The 18,110-nt window shown below is 47.7% G+C and overlaps 1 protein-coding gene across 7 annotated transcripts in view; it reads left to right on the forward strand.

The window, feature by feature from the left end:
* Positions 1-18,110, forward strand: part of LOC148041858 (putative ion channel POLLUX-like 2) — a 98,253-nt gene that overhangs the window by 16,619 nt on the left and 63,524 nt on the right. For all 7 annotated transcript variants that reach the window (XM_087683421.1, XM_087683383.1, XM_087683392.1 and 4 more), the window contains 4 exons: positions 1,759-1,834; positions 1,973-2,071; positions 5,935-6,089; positions 6,260-6,364. In XM_087683421.1, coding sequence (XP_087539547.1) covers positions 1,759-1,834; positions 1,973-2,071; positions 5,935-6,089; positions 6,260-6,364 — 435 coding nt within the window. The remainder of the gene's footprint in view (positions 1-1,758; positions 1,835-1,972; positions 2,072-5,934; positions 6,090-6,259; positions 6,365-18,110) is intronic.

Genomic DNA, 18,110 nt, shown 5'->3' on the forward strand with positions numbered 1-18,110 from the left:
GATCATCCTTAGTTGTTGCAGCTTTACCTAGATGCCTTTCAGTTAGAGCTGACTTTGGTTAGGGCTCAGTCGGATTCAACAGAGCAAGGGTCCGGAGCATTGTGTGATGCTCAAGGGAGAGATAGCACTTCCACTCCTCTAGTTGTGGACAGCTCTCATATGTAGTGAATCTTGGATGTATTCAGTATGCATCTAAGGTATTGTGCTAACAGTATGTCTACCATGGGGTCACTGCTCAGTGTACTAGTCATTATGAGATGTGTGCAGATGAGTATGAGTTTCACCAGGGCACTGAAACTATACTTTTGCATCAGTTTATGATCAATTTGGCATGTGTTTTTGCCTCGATTTGAGAAAAAATGCTAATCAGTTTCAGCTTAGTTATTGATCAATTTGAGAACCATTTATGGTCACTTTTGGGATTAGTTTTTGCATTAGTTATTCTGGTGTTGCCAAAGTCACGGGTTGTGAGATCTTTGGATCTTGGGCATCTAGGGGAGTGTCTATGGGAGCTGTGTGGGGTTGCGATGGCTTTGCATGGGCTGATGGCCTAAGGTCCATGATCACTCTCCATTGTCCCTCGATCAATCTTTGTGGTTGTGGGCCATCCTGCCCTCGATGACATATTCTCCTTCTTTGTCTAGCCTTGTGCTATCTTTGGTGCTTTGCATAACTTTGCATCTTGGGTCTACCACCTCCCTCATCCATGAAGGAGGTTTGGCACTGGCATATCCTAGAGCATTTTGTTGCAAGATGTACAATCATTCTACAAGTGAAGTGCTGACCAAGGAGGCTTTTATACAAGATAGGCTGAATGAGGAAGCCCCCATGAATGGAGGGAATCTTGATAATACAGAGGGTTACCTGTGCGAGGAATTGTATGAAGGCTGCAAGGGTGGATGAGGAGCTGAGGACATGTCCATGTCTTGGATGGAAGGGAGCACAACTATGGTGACAGTTGCAGATTGGAGTGGTGAGGTTATTTGGGCCGGCTGGTTTAAGGCGGGTGTGAATTCGAGACAGACTGGGAAGCGAGGAGGGTGTGTAGTTAAGATGGGAAAGGCTGTAGTGGCAGGCAGAGTAGTTGTCGCAACTAGTGGGTGGGCTGAGGTGGCAAGAAAGGCTGCAGTGGCAGGCAGAGTAGCAAGAAAAGCTGCAATAGCAGGCAGAGTAGATGTTGCTACTGCTGATGAGGCAGGGCTGAGGTGGCGGGCTATGGTAGCGGGCAGAGCAGCTGTGATCTCTTCAAAAGGCCAGAGCAGTTCACATTAGGACAGACACGTTAGCCAGGCAGTTTGTGTCTAGCATCAGTAGTGACTTTCAGGGACGGGGTCCTGCTTCCCAGCTCGTGATCAGCTGCTCAATTACTCGAATTTTGGGAAAACAAGATTAAGCAAAAAAGTTGTGGGTGGGGGGAGGGTGGGGGAAACGTAATTGCAATTTCTGAAACAAATAGTGTGGGGCTAATTTGAAACAATACAAAAAGAAGAAATTCAGGATTTCCAAAAAACAATTATCTGAGGAAAAGGTTTCATAAGAAAAGTTGGTTTTTAATCATTGGCCAGCCATTTTTTGCATCCTGCAGATAGGACAGCTGTCTAAATGTGAGTTGAAACATCTTAAATAATTCAACTTGCAGATTGTTGTGTGTTTGCTTACACCATCTGGAAATTGTGACATGTGCACTTTGAAACAAAATGCCTTTCTGATTTAAATATTGCATTTCACATAAAGCTCAACTAAACCCCATGCATGTAGGAGCTACAAACAAGCACTAGAAGATTCATTTTGGGATTCTTGGGCATGCTTATGTTCTCCAAATACACACCTGAGGGTTTGTCTCTTACCTTCCCTAAAACCAATTGCTATTACCATGTTAAATTGTGCTGCTATCATATTACATAGCTTGACATAACATCTTATCGATTCTTTTTACATTTGAGCTGAAGAACGAATCTTATGGTTGTTGTAGGAAAAGACACGTTCAGAGCGTGCCATAGGTCTCACATTAGCAATTGGTGGTCTGCTTTTCTACTCTCTTTTGACAAGCACCATGACAGCTCAGTTTAAGGTTTGTCATATTCACTGTGAATAATCTTGTTGTGGTATTTGTTTGTTTTTTCTGAGAAGAGAGAAATTCTATTAATAACCACCTTACTCAAAAGAGACTAAGGAAAAATAGAATACAAACCCTGTATAAGAGAGAACACTAGTCACAAGATAACAATAGATGGTCCAATACAAGGCTGTGCTAGATAAAAGAATGTGCCAAATTCCCGAGTATCAAGAGAAGCATCTCTTCTCCTTCTTATGTGCTCAGAGGCATCTTATTGTCTTTCCCATTTCCCACTGAGCATATGGATGATCTGTATAGATGTAGACAGGGTCTATGCTATACATATGTTGCCCAATGGCATTGACTTCATCTCGCCATCCATATGAAACAAGGGATCATATGAAGAACGAACTCTATGTATGAAAATGAGCCTTGTTCCACTTGGTCCGCGAGAAATTTGGTGTCAGAATCATGCTTAGCTGCTCTATAAATAAGAAAGGGCAGACTTGCCTGAAGGTCCTTGTACTGGCATGCTGGACCTTTGTCCATGGCTGATGCTACTGTCCTCCAAGTCACTATCAGAGTCTAAACTATACCATCGATGATCGTCGTAAGAGCTCTCCTTCATACTTCCTAGATCCTAGGGAAATCTCATAGCCAGTTCCTTTCTGTCTCTGTTTTATCTCTTTCCATCTGGCACATGCTTCTGGGAGCCTATGATGACCAAGCCATGTCCGAATTGCAAAGCTCCTGTGTGCTATTGACCATAGAAATGTGTGCTATTGACCATAGAAAGAGGGAAATATTCCTAGGTCTGAAAATGTTGTGTAATATCCTCGAGAACTTAGATAGGAAACATGAAGAGAGGTCATGTTTGTGCAAGTGTTGGCTGACAGCAAACATCATTCTGACCGTGCTCATCTGAATCGTCCTCATTAACTTTGTGGAATAGACAAAGAACGAGAGATCACAAGATCTGTCTGGAAAAGGATCTCTCCATACCTCTCTTTTGGATCCAACAATAGCTCTGAAGGGGTCTCGTTTGGTAGGCCTAGTGTCTTTATCCATCCACCATGCAAGGAACTGAGCCAAGGTCTATGTGCCAGCTCCTATCACAGTGAGATACTCTTCTTATCCTCTAGAGAGAACCACCTATACACTTTGATTGATCAAAATCCTTTTGCATAAATTTGTTGCCCTCCTTGACTGTGAAAATGAAAACTCTCTCCTTGCTAGTCCCAATCACCCGAAGTAGGATGTCTCCTCTAAGATAGACCGTCAGCCGATGATTTGGAACCCCCAGGTCAGGGACTGGGAAGGGGCACAGATTGGCAAGCGCCCCCACATCCAATGGACTGGTTGGGAGGCTGGCCCGGCTCGTACCATCAGGACATGGCGGGAGGTGTACAAGATGGCGGATGAGGAGGTGCTGCAGCAAGTATCAGGTTGCCAGCGAGAGGAGTGGAGTTGAGGAGAAGGGAGATAGACGCAGCAATACCTTAGGAGTGGCTTGCTCCCCCGATATGAGAGCCGATAGAGCCCGGGGAGGTATGGGCTGCTAGGTTTTCACCAGCAGGCATCCCCTTACAGGTGGCAGGAAGAGTGGGTGGCGCTCCACCTGGGACCTTTTTCACAGTGCAGTAGGGGGGGCATTTGGCTCTTGATAGAGGGCAGCAAGATGAGGGGATAGCTATCCTTTCATGGAAGAGGATCTGGGTGATTGGCCTTCAGGGGAAGACATGGCGGCTGGACCCTTTGGTCTTTTGGTAGGAGCTCAGGGAGTGGCGCCTCTGGATCTGGGAAGGACGGCCACTTGATGAGTTGGAGTGGGATCCGGGAGAGTGGCTTTGGCCGGCCACTGTGGTCGCCAAGAAGCCACCGAGGTTCCTGGAGTACACCGCCAGGATTGGCAGACACGTATTGATGCAGGAGGATATTGATTGAGCGCCGTCATGTAGCAGGCACTGGGTGGAGCATAGTATCACAAAGCTGTTCCGACGAACCTTCTGGCGCCACCTATGGGACAGCTAGAAGCCGAGGAGGATATCGTATTTTTTATGGTTGGTGGCACATGGAGGCTTGGCGGTGGGAAGCTGGCTTGCCCAGATGCGGAGGGAGTTTGCAAGCGCTGCACACAGCAGTCTATGGAAACCCCAAAGCACTGCCTTTGGTCGTGTGAGGCGGCACAACTCGTGTGGAGAGGAGTATGCCGCATCCTTTGCCACATAGCACCCAGCCTTGGATGTATCTCTTGGGGAGCTTTTCGCTGGCAAGTAGTCAGCCAGGGCCATCACCTTCTGTATGAGGCCGGGATGCAGGATATGATATTCATTATCGAGGCAGGGTCGTGCACAGTGGTGGGTTTAGAGGCTCTACCCATCTGGCAGGTACTGGAGCCCACAGCAGACCGCTCTGAGGTATGGGAAATCATAGGGAGTCTTACTGGTTGGCATATCTGGAAGGCGCGGTGTTAGGTGGCTTTCGGCGGAGAGAGACTTTCAGTATAGGCAACCTTAGCAGAGCTCTGGACCTCCATCATCCACTCCCTTCGAGGCCGATGGGATCAGGTGCAGGGCGAGTCCAAGGCTCGTCAGGAGCTCCGATGTCATTTCATGTGCACTTGGGGTGGCTAGGACCTGTTCTTCGTGATGCAGGTAGGCAGCCCCAGAGGGCGATACACCCCCCCCTCCATGGCTTCTTGCCCCCATCCCCCCCAGACCACCTTGAGAGGCTTGTATATATGATGTATCAGTGACTTTTCATCAGCTCCAGCTTGGCTGTTGAGCATGAGTACTCCGTTGTAATCAGTTTTTTTGAGTAATATAATCAGCCACATTGTACTTGCAAAAAAAAAAAAGGATGTCTCCTCTAGAAAAGAAACAAATCCAAGTCTGGGACATGATAGTGCCTGCTCTCCATTCCACTCCCTCCGCAATTGTCTACCATTGTCCTAGATCCTCAAAAGCTTGGAGTCTCTATCTTTGAATGTCATCCACTAAATCCAAGAAGACATGGCACTCTCCTATAGTGGTAGCAACCTTGTGGTGGATGTTCTAGTCCAAGGTGTGACTAGATTGTTGAGTAAAATTGACTACCTCAGCTTCTCTTCAACAGGGTTGGGGCTAGCTGTTGAAGCAATTGGTCTCCAAACTCAAAAAGCAGCAGGTGAAATTTGACCACAAATCACCTGTCAATGTTTCTGGCTGTGATAAGCTAAAATTCCAGTGCAGGCTCGGCTGCCATGGGCCTCCAAGTATAGGTTGGATGATCTCTGATCTCCACAGCATCCATGGCTCCTTACTTGGTAGATCTGTAACAATGGGCTTCATTAATAAAGCCCTCCACTGACAATCTAGATGAATAGTCCCCACACTGCTTGTTTATAGGCTCCATGACGATGTTCAAAGGTTCTTCCACCTGGCCAGGATTCCCATCTGTTGACCAAACAGGGTCCGTTATTATGAGGGGCTTCACCTAGCCAATGAAATGGTTGATGTTATTATCAACTTTATGATTTCTGAGAAATCGTGCTTGCAATGATACCCTATCTCAAAATGGGAGACCATAAAATTTTCCTGGTACGTTAGATGTTTCCTTTTCTGTGCCTAACATAATGAGATAAACCATCGCAAATGCCTGGACCTAAGAGATTGTGATGCTGTACTGGAAATTTGTGCTTGTAGATAATTTATCACAATATGCTATAGCTTTTCTAGAGGAATCAAAATTCTATGGCTTTCATACTTTTGATGAATGAGTGTGGTTGAATGAAGCTTCTCAAGAAGCTTGGACTGTCTGTTTATGTTCATGAATACACTACTTTTCATCCAAATATGAATTCCTCTGTGGTATTTCATGCTCAATCTTTTTTTTTGAAGAGTCGGATGGAGTGGCTCAAAGAGGGAGCTCATTCAGAAGTAATGGAGGAAAGACACATAGTAATTTGTGGCACAAACAGTCATCTTACAACAATACTGAAGCAGTTAAACAAGTCACAAGAACTAGCAATTCAAAATGGTTTGTCTTTGCCACGGTACTTATTATGACTTTTAGCTTTTGCTGATGTTTTCTTTCATGCACTGGAAGTACTTGGTGGAGAACTATGTGTGCTGTGGTGAATTGGATATAAACATAATTTTTAGATGCTGACATCAAGTGCAATAGCAATAGTATTAAATGCTAAAAGCAAACTTGGTCTTGCAGTAAGCAAACAGTTCTGTTATTATCTGAACATGAAAGGAAAGACACTGAGAAAATGGTGTCTCATGTAATTAAGGAGTGTCCTCGACTCAACATACTTACTCGAAGGTCAGTCTAATTTTCATGAATTAAAGAATTAATCTGCATGAATCTATCTTTCAGTGAAAGTATAGAATCAATTCTAGAGGATATGGTTCGCAGAAAGGTTTTTCTTCCTTTTAACAAGTGATCATAAGTCATAAATTAGATATGTCAAAGTCAATGCTTTTCACCCTCAAGAAAAGTATATAAGATACGAGTGCAGTAGCATTTGCCTTTCAGGAGCAGGCTTGGTCCATTTGACACATGCATGTATCATCATGGGGGTCACGGATCAAAGCATGTCAATCAGATTGATGTCCAAACACCAGAGGTGTTTTTCCCAGCATAAACTGTTTCTGTTTACATCTGAAATCAGCACATTGAAAGTACCCTGCTGAGCAAACTTGACTTTTCCAGCATAACCTATTTCTGTTTACAGCTGAAAGAAGCACATTGAAAATACCCTGCTGAGAAAACTTGACTTTGTACATGCAGACCTCCTAGGAGTCTTGGATCCATTGCCCATTGCCCAATCTTTTTTGCACCGACCACTTGCCAGGAAAGAAAATGATGACTGCAGGGTCAGGAAATCTTTTGAAGGGGGTTTGACTTTGTGAATTGGGGAGGATCCACCCAACGATGTCTGCCATGTTGAAATTCTTCAAGAAAATCATCATAAATGACTGAGCCACCATCTAATTGCACTTCATTCAACAAGTGGCCATTAATAGTAGTATTTATAACTGGAGCTCTTGGATCCACATGATTATATACATGTTCCGCAAACAAAATTGACATCACGACATCAGCAACACAAATACACATACACAACATGTTGAAGATCTGGGATTAAAGAGAAGTGGACAAAAGAAAATAGGACAGTATGAAGAACATCAAAAGAAGAAGGGAAGAAAAATAATCCCTGCAAGCTAACAGGGTCCTTTGTGCTAGAAAAGATGAGGATAACAGGCCCAAGAAGAAGGGATGACTTTGCAGAAAAGGATATGGAGAATGAATGTGATAGAGGAGAAAACCATGGTGATGACTTAGCATGCGGAAAAACAGATTCTCTCTCCTTGTTTTTCCATGAAGATTGATGAATTAAAAATATTGAAATATACAAAGGGCCTTCTAGCTTACCAACCAAAGCCAATGAGAAAGCAACATAAGAAGCCTCAAGTCTACTGTAAAAAAGCACTTCAAGAAAGACACAGACTTAGAGTTGAATGGACTATCTCCATCCATGGAGCAGTCACCTAATGAAGGCCTAAAGGCTACTATAAAAAAAGAAGACACTTCAAGAAAGAAGTAGAATTGGAGTTGAATGGACTGTTTCCATCCATGGAGCAGCAATCTTATGAAGGACAATACCAACAGAACTCATAGGACTCACTTGCCACAACAACCATCCCTGGACATGACCAATATGACCATGGACTCTAGTAGCTGAATTGAATGTAAAGCACTTTGTAGATATGCCAAAGGCTAGTCGAACAAGAAAACTGAAAGAGATGGGGATGTTTTGGCAAACTGACTAGCAGCCGATGCCATTTTACCTGAGACCCAAGAATGGATGGTGGTGCACTAATGTGTCACAAAAGACACACACCTGAGAAAAGCCCTGCACCTCACTTGCCACTAGATAAGAAATAAAAGGATGACGTGGAGGCTCATCACATTTAGAAAAAAAAAAGAAAAGTTGCCATGGGAGATCTTGCAGCGTTGCATTATATCAGTTGTGGGAAGACCATCAAACTCTCTAGACAAAAACTTTACCTTTGCAGGGAATCTTCAATTTCCACAATTGAAATTTTGCATATTGCTTACCTTGAAGGCCCTAGTCTGCTGCAAGGCTATAGGATGCTCCAATAAAGATCGCAAGTGCTGCGATTCACCTCTAATAGATAGACACATGCTGCATCCCATATTCTCGAGGCCAAGTACGTGCATTCTCCTGTAAAATCAACCATGCATATATACCCTTAGAGAGCACCCATCTTCCAAAAGAAGCAATCGGTTGCAGCATATACTGTTGGAATTGATCATGTAGAAAAAAAGACTGATTGAATAGCAAAGGAAAACGGCTAAGCAAGGCCTTGAAAGCATCCCACTGACTGATGGATAATTTCTAACACCAAAGGGTAGTGGTTAGAAAGAACATATCATGGCCCCACCCACATACTAAGCACTGCTGGAAGGAAAAGACACTCTTGCAATCATACATCTTGTCCAATCTAGCCCAAGGAGTGGGGTGCTGAAGAGAATGGTATGTGAATCTAGGCTCAAAAGGGTGGAGCCAAGTCGACATTTCGTGTTGCAGCAAGGATTCAGGAAGCCACCAAAGCATCCTAGGCATGATGCTTTGGACCATCTATCACATATTGAGGGGAAGTTTCAAGTTGCCTACTTCTTGCAAGTATTAAAATTGACCATCACAAATCTTGGACAGGCCATAGAGACTCAGGAGACAGTGCAGGCCCTCCTAGAGTTGACGATGATTCCGAGCTATTTTGGGTGTATATACTCCCACTAGTCATAAAACCTTGCTCTCATACTTAATTTGCACTATCAAGAATTTACCTCAGACATCTTGATGAAGCAATGATGGTTGCAATGAAGAATGATCAGCCAACATATATACCACCACAACAACCCCCGCCCCCCCCCCCCCCCCCCCAAAAAAAAAAAAAAAAATCTATGAGGAGCATGACCATCAAAGAAAATAGTGTAATCCTAATATACATACATGGCACCGGTCATGAGGTGTTGGTTGTGTTCAAATAAAAAAATCTATGAGGAGCATGACCATCAAAGAAAATAGTGTAATCCTAATATACATACATGGCACCGGTCATGAGGTGTTGGTTGTGTTCACAACCATTTTGTATAATACATCCCAATTATTAGAAAAAATAATCCTCCAATCCTATACCATTTACTATTAGACAAAATGCCCTTAACATTCCATAATGCTAACTTTAGAATATGTAGACGAGTAAAACTATTGCTAAAGTAACCACTTGATCCTTAGCTCCTACCAACGCGTCGTTGCTCTCGCCCCTGTGCCCCGTTGAAGTGCGCCCCGTCGATTGGCCATTGCACCTCCCTCGTCCCTCTCGCCTGCCTCGCCATCACGCTGCCCCCCCTGCTCGTCATCAAGCTGCGCCTCCCCCTCCTTACCAACACATTGCGCTTCCCCCTCCTTGCCATCGCCATCACGCTGCCCCCCCTCTATGCGCCCCTCGCCCTGTGACTCCCGCCATCACGCTGTGCCCCCCCTGCCCTGTGGCTCCTGCCATCAAGCTATCCCTCCAACACGGCGCCCCCGCAACCCCCCCCCCCCCCCCCCCCCGCCATGGCCCTCGCACCCCCTTGGTTGCTCCCTCCATTTGCAGCAACTCCACCCCCCTTCAGTAGTACAAAACAGTGTGTTTGGTAGGTTCTCAGTAGGGAAGCGCAATGGAAACTTCTGGACAGACGCCGGTGCATTCTGCGAGTGCCCCCAATCAAACGCCTTGTGCGTTGTCCTCTCTGAGGAACAGCTCTTGGCCGTCCGCGCCACAGAGCTGGAGCTTAAAGAAACAACGATTTTCAGTCAAGTAATAGGACACTCTCCAGCTAGGGCCTAGCTTCGGGATTGGCTCCACTCCACGCTGCGCATTGGCATAGCGTAGATCATGGAGACAATCCTCATGGGCTGTGGGATCTTCATGGTTCGTCTCACCTCTACGGACGCAGCTCGGGAGTTAGTGGAGAGCTCGCCCTATGCCTCCATGAAGGGGGTCACTCACATGGTTCCTTGGTACAGCGACTTCCACTGATGCTTGGAGAGACCCAGCTTTCCATAGGAGGGAGAGGTTGCTGGACTTCTCTTGGGGATATAGGCGGTTGGGCGGAGTTTTGCTAGGGCGGCTGGACAGTTTTTATGTGGGAGAGTGGGGATGCTCTCGTGGAGGCTAGGTAGGGCAGTTGTCCGACACCACTTTGCTTGATCACTGCCCGGTTCTCCTGACACTCGATGCCCCAGCTTTGGCCCTGGACACAACGATCGTGTCCTCCTGACTCGGTCTAGAGGAGGAAGGAGGTGAAGAGGCAGATTGAGCAGCTCTGGACTAGGGAGTGAGAGAGGAGGGACCAGATTGCAGAGGAGGTTGCAGAGGTCCTAGCTGAGTCGACCAGGATTTGCTAGGAGGCAGCCCTACAAGCCAGGCAGTAGAGCTGGGAGGAGGAGAGAGCACTCTGGCGAGACCTAGCAGCCTCGCAGAGACTAATCCAAGAGGCACCAGGGGATCCAACTCTCCACGCATAGGAGATGCGTGCATCGGCAGCCCTCGCCGGCCTCGAGGACAAGCGCTTAGAGTTTTCCTTTTGCATCTCAGTAGCCTTTTGGGCGCGGAAGGGGGACATGATGTGTAGGGAGTTTTTCCAGGTGCATCAGCCCCGCACCTCACGAGAGCAGATACGCAGCCTCCGGGATCAGTATGGGAGGATTTGCTCTAGCCTAGATGAGTTGATGGAGATTGTCAGTGACTACTATAGACACCTTTTTTAGTAGGAGATAGTCTCAGCCAGAGGACAGCGCTGTAGACAGCATGTCTAGGACCACATCTTGTCCCTCGTCACAGAGGAGATGGGACGCTCCCTCCTCGACCCCTTCACAGAGAAGGAATTAGACGAGGCTTTCCATGCACAGGATAGTCAGAAATGCGCGGGAGAGGACGGTCTTTCTAAGGCCTTCTTCACTACCTACTGCGAGGTGGTGAAGGAACCCCTACTGCTGGCCTTTCAGGAGATTTTCAGCTCAGGACGGATGCCAAAAGTCTATCAGTAGGTCTTCTCAGTTTCCTCCCCAAAGGGGGAGACCGGTTGGGGCTATCCTAGTGGAGACCTATCACCCTGTTGTCAGTGGCCTATAAGGCACTGGCCAAGATGATTGGTAGGTGACTCTGCCCGGTGCTTCCAGACATCATTCATGACACACAGACAGGTTTTGTCCAGGATAGGAGCATCCTAGACAATCTCTTGACCTTCTTTGAGGCAATTGAGTGGGCCCAACACAGTGGTCAGGGATTGGCTGTACTTCTCCTGGACTTCGAGAAAGCCTATGCCAAGGTTGACTGGGACTTCTTGGAGGGCAGTATGGTGAGGTTGGACTTCCCCCAGGCATGGATCCGTGGGGCCTCTGCACTTTACACATCGGCTACAAGCAAGGTTCTCATAGGTGGCAGGAGGGGGGAGGAGTCTCGGTTGGAGAGATCGGTCCACCAGGACTATCCTCTAGCCCCGTATCTGTTCCTACTCTTTGTAGAGGCGATGTCTTACTTCCTCAGGTCATGTGTGAGCGGGCTACGTGGCCTTTCGACTTCCGGTGAGAGAGGAGACGGAGTTGTTAGATTCAAAGTATATAGATGATACTGCACTTTATATAGAGGACGATGAGTTGATGCTAGAGAGAGTGAGACTAGCTTTGGAGGTGTTTTGCATTGTAGCGGGAGCGAAAATCAACTGGCGAAAGTTGGTTGGTTTCCTTACAGACCCGGACTCTAGCACGGGGTGGGGCATCCACTTAGGATTCAGATGGCTGTGCAGAGGATAGACCATCTGATACCTAGGGTTCCAGGTGGGACTCGACATCACTCTTGCCCAACTGTTTCTTCCAGTCCTCGACTTTATCAGGCGGAGGTTGACCTATTTGAATACTCTGCACCTTTCCTTAGTGGGCCGAGACCTGGTGGTCAACCAGGTCCTAGCGACAGCTTGGTACATCGCCTCGTATTGGTGCTTTTTCTTGTCTTGTGTAGTTTAGCCTCACCGCCTGGTGTAGAATTTTCTCTTGGCCGGGTCAGACGGTTCTAGGGATTCTTGGGCCAAGGTGGCATGGGCGACCATAATCCAGCATCGGTCTGAGGGAGGGCTTGGGATCATAGACCTAGAGTTCTAGAGCTTGGCCCTTTTGGGCAAGCTAGTAGTCCGCGGGCTCACACTAGGAGGGCAGACCTAGAAGATCCTACTGTAGGAGGGTCTCCAGGAGTGTAGACCAAGGCTTGGTGGTGACTGGAGGCCATCCTTAAAATGGATCTTCACGACGCTCCAGATCACGACCCCCAGATCTTCCTTCCTTTGTAGCCTACTTTGTATGTGGTAGGGCCTCTGCAAGGCCCTAATTTAGAGCCCCCTCCAGTTGCTAGGAGGAGATAGACCGCTAGCTGGTGATTTGGAACCCCCAGGTCAGAGATCGAGACAGAGTACAGATTGGCAAGCACCCCCAATCCAGTGGGCTGCTAGGGAGGCCGGCCCTGCTCGTATCATCAAGACATGGCAGGAGGTGTATAGGATGGTGGACTAGGAGGTGTTGCAGCAGGCATTAGGTTGTCAGAGAGGAGTTGAGCTGAGGAGAAGGGAGATTGATGCAAAGATACCTCAGGAGTGGCTTGATCCCCCAATACGAGAGCCGGTAGAGCCTGGCAAGGTATGGGCTGCTAGATTTTTACCAACAGGTATCCCCCTATAGGTGATAGGTAGAGTGGGCGGCGCCCCCTACGGGACTCTCTTCACTATGTAGGAGGGGGGGCATTTGGTCCGTGATAGAGGGCAACAGGATGAGGAGATCTTTGTCCTTTCATGGAGGAGGATTCGTGTGGTTGGTCTTCAAGGGAAGACTTCGCATCTGGATCCTTATGTGTTTTGGAGGAGTTCCGGGAGTGGTGCTCTGGATATGGGAGCAGGCTAGTTGATTAGCTGGATTGGGACCCTAGAGAGTGGCTATGGCCAGCCACCGCGGTCGCCAAGAAGCCATCAAGGTTCTTGGAGTACACAACTAGGATTGGCAGACATGTACTGATGCAGGAGGATATGGATTGGGTGTTTTTGCATAGCGGATACTGGGCAGAGCACAACATCATGGATGCCTTCAGTTGGACTTTCTGGCACCGCCTATGGGACAATTGGAGGCCGAGGAGGGTATCGTATTTCTTATGGCTTTTGGCACATGGAGGTCTGGTAGTGGGGAGTTGGCTAGCCCAGATGTAGCAGGATGGAGGATGTGAACATTGCACACATAGCAGCTTATGAAACTCCAAAGCACTGCCTTTGGTCGTGCGAGGCGGCACAACTCGTTTGGAGAGGAGCATGCTGCATTCTCCACCGTCTGGCACATAGCCTTGGATGTATCTCATGGGGAGCTTTCTACTGGCAGGCAGTCAGTCACAGCCGTTACCTTTTGTATGAGGCCGGGATGTAGGACACGATTTTCATCATTGAGGCTGGGTCTTGCACATTGGTTGGCTTGGAGGCATTACCTTGCTGCCAAGTACTGGAGCCCACAGCAGACCGCTATGAGGTATGGGAGATTGTAGGGAGTCTTACTGGATGGCACATTTGGAAGGCACGCTGCCAGGAGGTTTTTGGCAGGGACAGCCTTTTAGTACAAGAGACTTTGGCTGAGCTCTAGACCTCCATCATCCACTCCCTCTGCGGCCGGTGGGACCAGGTGCAGAGAAAGTCTCGAGCTCATCAGGAGCTTCGTTTTCACTTCGTATGCACCTGGGGAGGCTAGGACCTGTTCTTCATGATGCAGGCAAGCAGCCCAAGATGGCGATACACCCTCTCTCCATGGCTTCTTGCCCCCATCCCCCCTAGACTGCCTTGAGAGGCTTGTATACATGATGTATTTGTGACTTTGCATCAGTTCCATCTAGTTTGTCTAGCATGAGCACTCCGTTGTAATCAGTTTTTTGGAGTAATATAATCAGCCACATTTTATTTGCAAAAGTATCTATGTTTGTGAGCATTGGTGCATTGGATTGTGGATCTCCCTCCTTGGTTAGTGCTTTATGGTATATGGCTGTATATCTAACTGGTTGAGTCATTATCTTCCCTTAGGCGAGTTTCTTAGACTCCTAGGTCATCCTTAGGAACCTTAGGCTAGCTCCATTTCCTCTAGGCTACAATAGGCTTAGCCATACTCTCACATTCTTTTCACGTCTTCTATTGCATACACACAGTCATTTTTTCATTTACTTCCAATGCATTCTACACTCACTAAGATTTATTTTTTCCCTTCAACATAGTACCTAGAGCATCTCAATATGACACAAGTGGTATGTTGGCTTTTTTCTGATATTTTTATGTTGGCTTTTGTATTCCAATTTAGGACCAACATTGCAGGTATTTACTTGTCCTAGGTGGGCTAAAGGTTTGGTTTTTTCGGTTCTTGCCTTAGTGTGTATTGCCTCCATTAGCACGGAGATGGAGATAGTATCTTCTCTTCTTAGATCGGGTCTTGGGCATTGTTTTCCTTATCTTGGCATCCATTTTCTTTTTCTTTCAATTGAGATGTTTCTCTCATTTAACATCATTTATTATGATACTAGTTTGTTTCTTGTTTCATGACACGTGTTTTGAAGGGAGTGAGCCCTGGAGTGGAAGCAAGAGCTACAGTGGAGAGAGAGAGAGAGAGAGAGAGAGAGAGAGAGAGAGAGAGAGAGAGAGAGAGAGAGAGAGAATTACGAAAAAAAAAAGAGAGAGAGAGAACATGGAGGAGAAAACTGGAGAGATGGCAGGAAGCGCCCCTGTGACCTAGCGCTGGGATTTTGGCCGCTACGTTGACGTCGACCCCTACCGCCGAACCCTGCCGTCGCTGTACCACCGTCCCGTTGTCTCCTGGACTTGCGCCCCCTCTCCGCTAACGCCTAGACCTGCGCCCGTCGCCTGCGTCCGTCGCCTGGTCGCTTGGGCTTGCGCCCGTCGCCTGGACTTGCGCCCGTCAATGGTTGGCTTTGGGCCCGATTGAGTCCGCCAAGCAATCGCGTCGCCCCTGGTCACCTGTTGCACACCAGCTCGCCTCCACTGGCTGCGCCACCTATCCTTATAACCAGTTCGCCCTCACTATTGTCCTTGCCTGTCTGCGAACAGCTAGTCGCCCTACCGTGCGCACCGCAGAGAGAGGGAGAGAGAGAGAGAGAGAGCGAGAGAGAGAGCGAGAGCTCGCCCTCTGCCTGGACGTTCCGTCGCCCCCTGCCTGCTGCCCGCCCTGATCTGCCCGTTTTGCCACCAAGGGCCAGCAGCCAGTCACACCCAGGTTGCCACACAGAGCGCGCGACAACGTGAGCCAGCAAAGGCAACGAGCCCGTCTCTGCTTGCGAAGAGGAAGAACGGCCTGTGCATTCTTGCCTCCCGTGAGATCTTCGTTCGGCCTCTGACCGGTATACGCAGTGATACACCATGGCCGGCTTGGACCTGGATTTTATAGACCAAACGGTGGCAGCGCTTGGTCCGGACTCTGAAACCGAGGAACCCGATGATATGGTTCCGTGCAATGAAGAGATGCCCACTGCTCCTGACTTTCAGCCTGCAGGTAAACGCACCAAGCACACTTCGGAGGCGTCAATGGATCATTAGGATCGTTCCTATGCTCAGGTTGCTTCGGACTCTGCAGACTCTCAGGATGTTGACTGGGAGCATTTGCTAGAGTTTGCCAACACTCTACTTGGCGATTATGTTCAACATAATCAGGAAGCCTTTTCTGACTCTGCACCGGAAGATGTTTTGGAAGCCACTGTTGACCCCAAATCTGTCTTGCGCTCCTTTTTAGTATTCTATGATCGCGCGGTGATACTCTTCTTCACTGGTAGAATCCCCCAGCTTTCCCGTGTTCGCCAGTGGCTGCACAGCCTGCTACAAGGGGAATGTGTTGAAGAGATTTTTGTGGGGCCCCGAGGTTTTTTTGAGGTGTTGTTAAAATCTGAGACGCACCGTGTTGCTCTTTTGTCTAAACTGCCTTTGTTTCTTGATCGTCGTTTGGTCCATGTTGTACCATGGCGCCCAATGGCAGATTTTCAGCGCCTGCTACAACGGGAGTGCCCTGTATGGGTTGAAGTGGAAAATTGCCCGGCTGTTTATTGGCCACTGTTGAAGGACGCCATGGCTGCTGTGGGCATGGTTCTGGTCCCTCCAAGTTTAAGGGCAGTGAATCGTAATCGCTTGTGTATGTTATGGGACACTACTAGGAAAAGGCCTGCGTGGTTACGTCTCAATTGCTCTGGCATGCATCCCTTACACTTTCGTTTGAAATGGGGCAATTTTGCAGGACACTGCTTTTCCTGTGGCAAATTAGGGCATTTCATGGCCGAATGCCCAGAACAGCAACACACTTCAGATACGGGGCATGTTGCGCTACCCATGGAAGATATGGTATTTGATGTCCCATCGCAAGATGCTATTCACCCACCTAAAGCTCTGGATAAAGGTAAACAACAGGTTTCGGTTTTAGACTCCCATGGCACAGACTGGGTTGAAGTACGCGCAAAAAAAGGTAACAGGGTGATTGCTGGCATGGAGAATTCTGTGCCTTCTGCGCCACAAGATTCCATGCGTACTTATATGCGCTGGAAAGAAATGTTGCCGTCAGAGCACTCTCCTCCTGCGATGGCTTCCTCTGCCCCCCATCCTCAGCCCACTCGGAGAGTGTATTCGGATCGTCTAAAGGGTCCACCAGCTAAGCTGACTTTTGATACCAGAGGCAACGTCATTACCCCGTGGGATCGTCGTTATCCCCGCTCCATTCCCAAGCCAGCAGATATGCCGTCTACCTCCAAATCTGGTCCGCAGAACTCTTTTGCCGTGTTGGCTGATTTCTTGGATGAGGGAGTCCTGGACATTCTCGCAGAAAAGGTCAATTTGAGGCAAGCTGTGCCTCGTACCTGATTTTCTTTTAAAAAACACATGAAAATAGCCACTTGGAATGTGCGAGGAATCTGTTCTCGCCATAAGCAACATGCCATGTGGACTATATTGCATGAGAATTAGTGGGATGTCTTGTGTGCTGTTGAACACAAGAGTCACGGTGAAGCTGGAAAAGTTGTAGACTGCCATGGCTTTCGTCTGTTCTATGCAGGGACACAGGCCATGCGTTATTCTGGTGTGCTCATGATTGTACACGAAAAATATCAACCTCTTCTTATTAAAAATGATGTGCATGGCCGCTTTGTGGTGATTGAAATTTTACTCGATGGAGAAATCTTATGGTTACTTGGTCTCTATGCACCGAATGATCCTTTATCGCGCCAGGAGCTTTGGCATACTTTGCAGACTTCTTTGTCACTTGGCAGACGGGGCCTCTTCATGGGAGATTTCAATATGTGTGTTGATTCTTCGCAGTCCACATCGGAGCATTCGGTGATGGACGCGCCGGAAAGCCGTAGGTGGCATGAGTTGGCTCTTGCTGTTCTTAAGCAAGATCTCTGGTCTTGGCTGCATCCGTCTTCTACAGGGTTTACTTTCCATTCCGCTCAGTATGCAACAACTTGGTCGCGGCTGGACCGCATATACATCATGCAGAATGATGATTTCCTCCCTGAGATGTTTGAAATGAAAGTGTTGCAGCAATATGCATTGTCGGACCATTTTCCTCTGCAGCTTGAGATGCTTGCACACCCCATTGCACCTTTTAAGCGATTTCTGGAGCGGCTCCCTTTGCGTTTTAACTCATCTTATTTGAAGCATGCAATCTTTCAGGGTTATATGCAGCAATTGATTGATAGATTCTTACTGGACTTCTCCTCTCAGGGCACTACTTCGTTTGAAAGATTGCTCTCTAATGTGCAGCGGGTTGCTCGCCAGTATGGAATCCATCATGCCTCTCTTTGTCGACAGCGCCGGCAAGCAGCAGAGGACTTGCTGGCTTTGGTCCGTTCTCTGCTGATGGACACTCCAGATGATACATTTCTACTAGCACTGGCAATGCGTGTGGCTCATCTTATTCAAGAGTTTCAGT

Source organism: Lygodium microphyllum, chromosome 1 (assembly GCF_053477565.2).
Source record: "Lygodium microphyllum isolate KBCC chromosome 1, Lygodium_microphyllum_v1.1.10, whole genome shotgun sequence".
Classification (NCBI taxonomy): domain Eukaryota; kingdom Viridiplantae; phylum Streptophyta; class Polypodiopsida; order Schizaeales; family Lygodiaceae; genus Lygodium; species Lygodium microphyllum.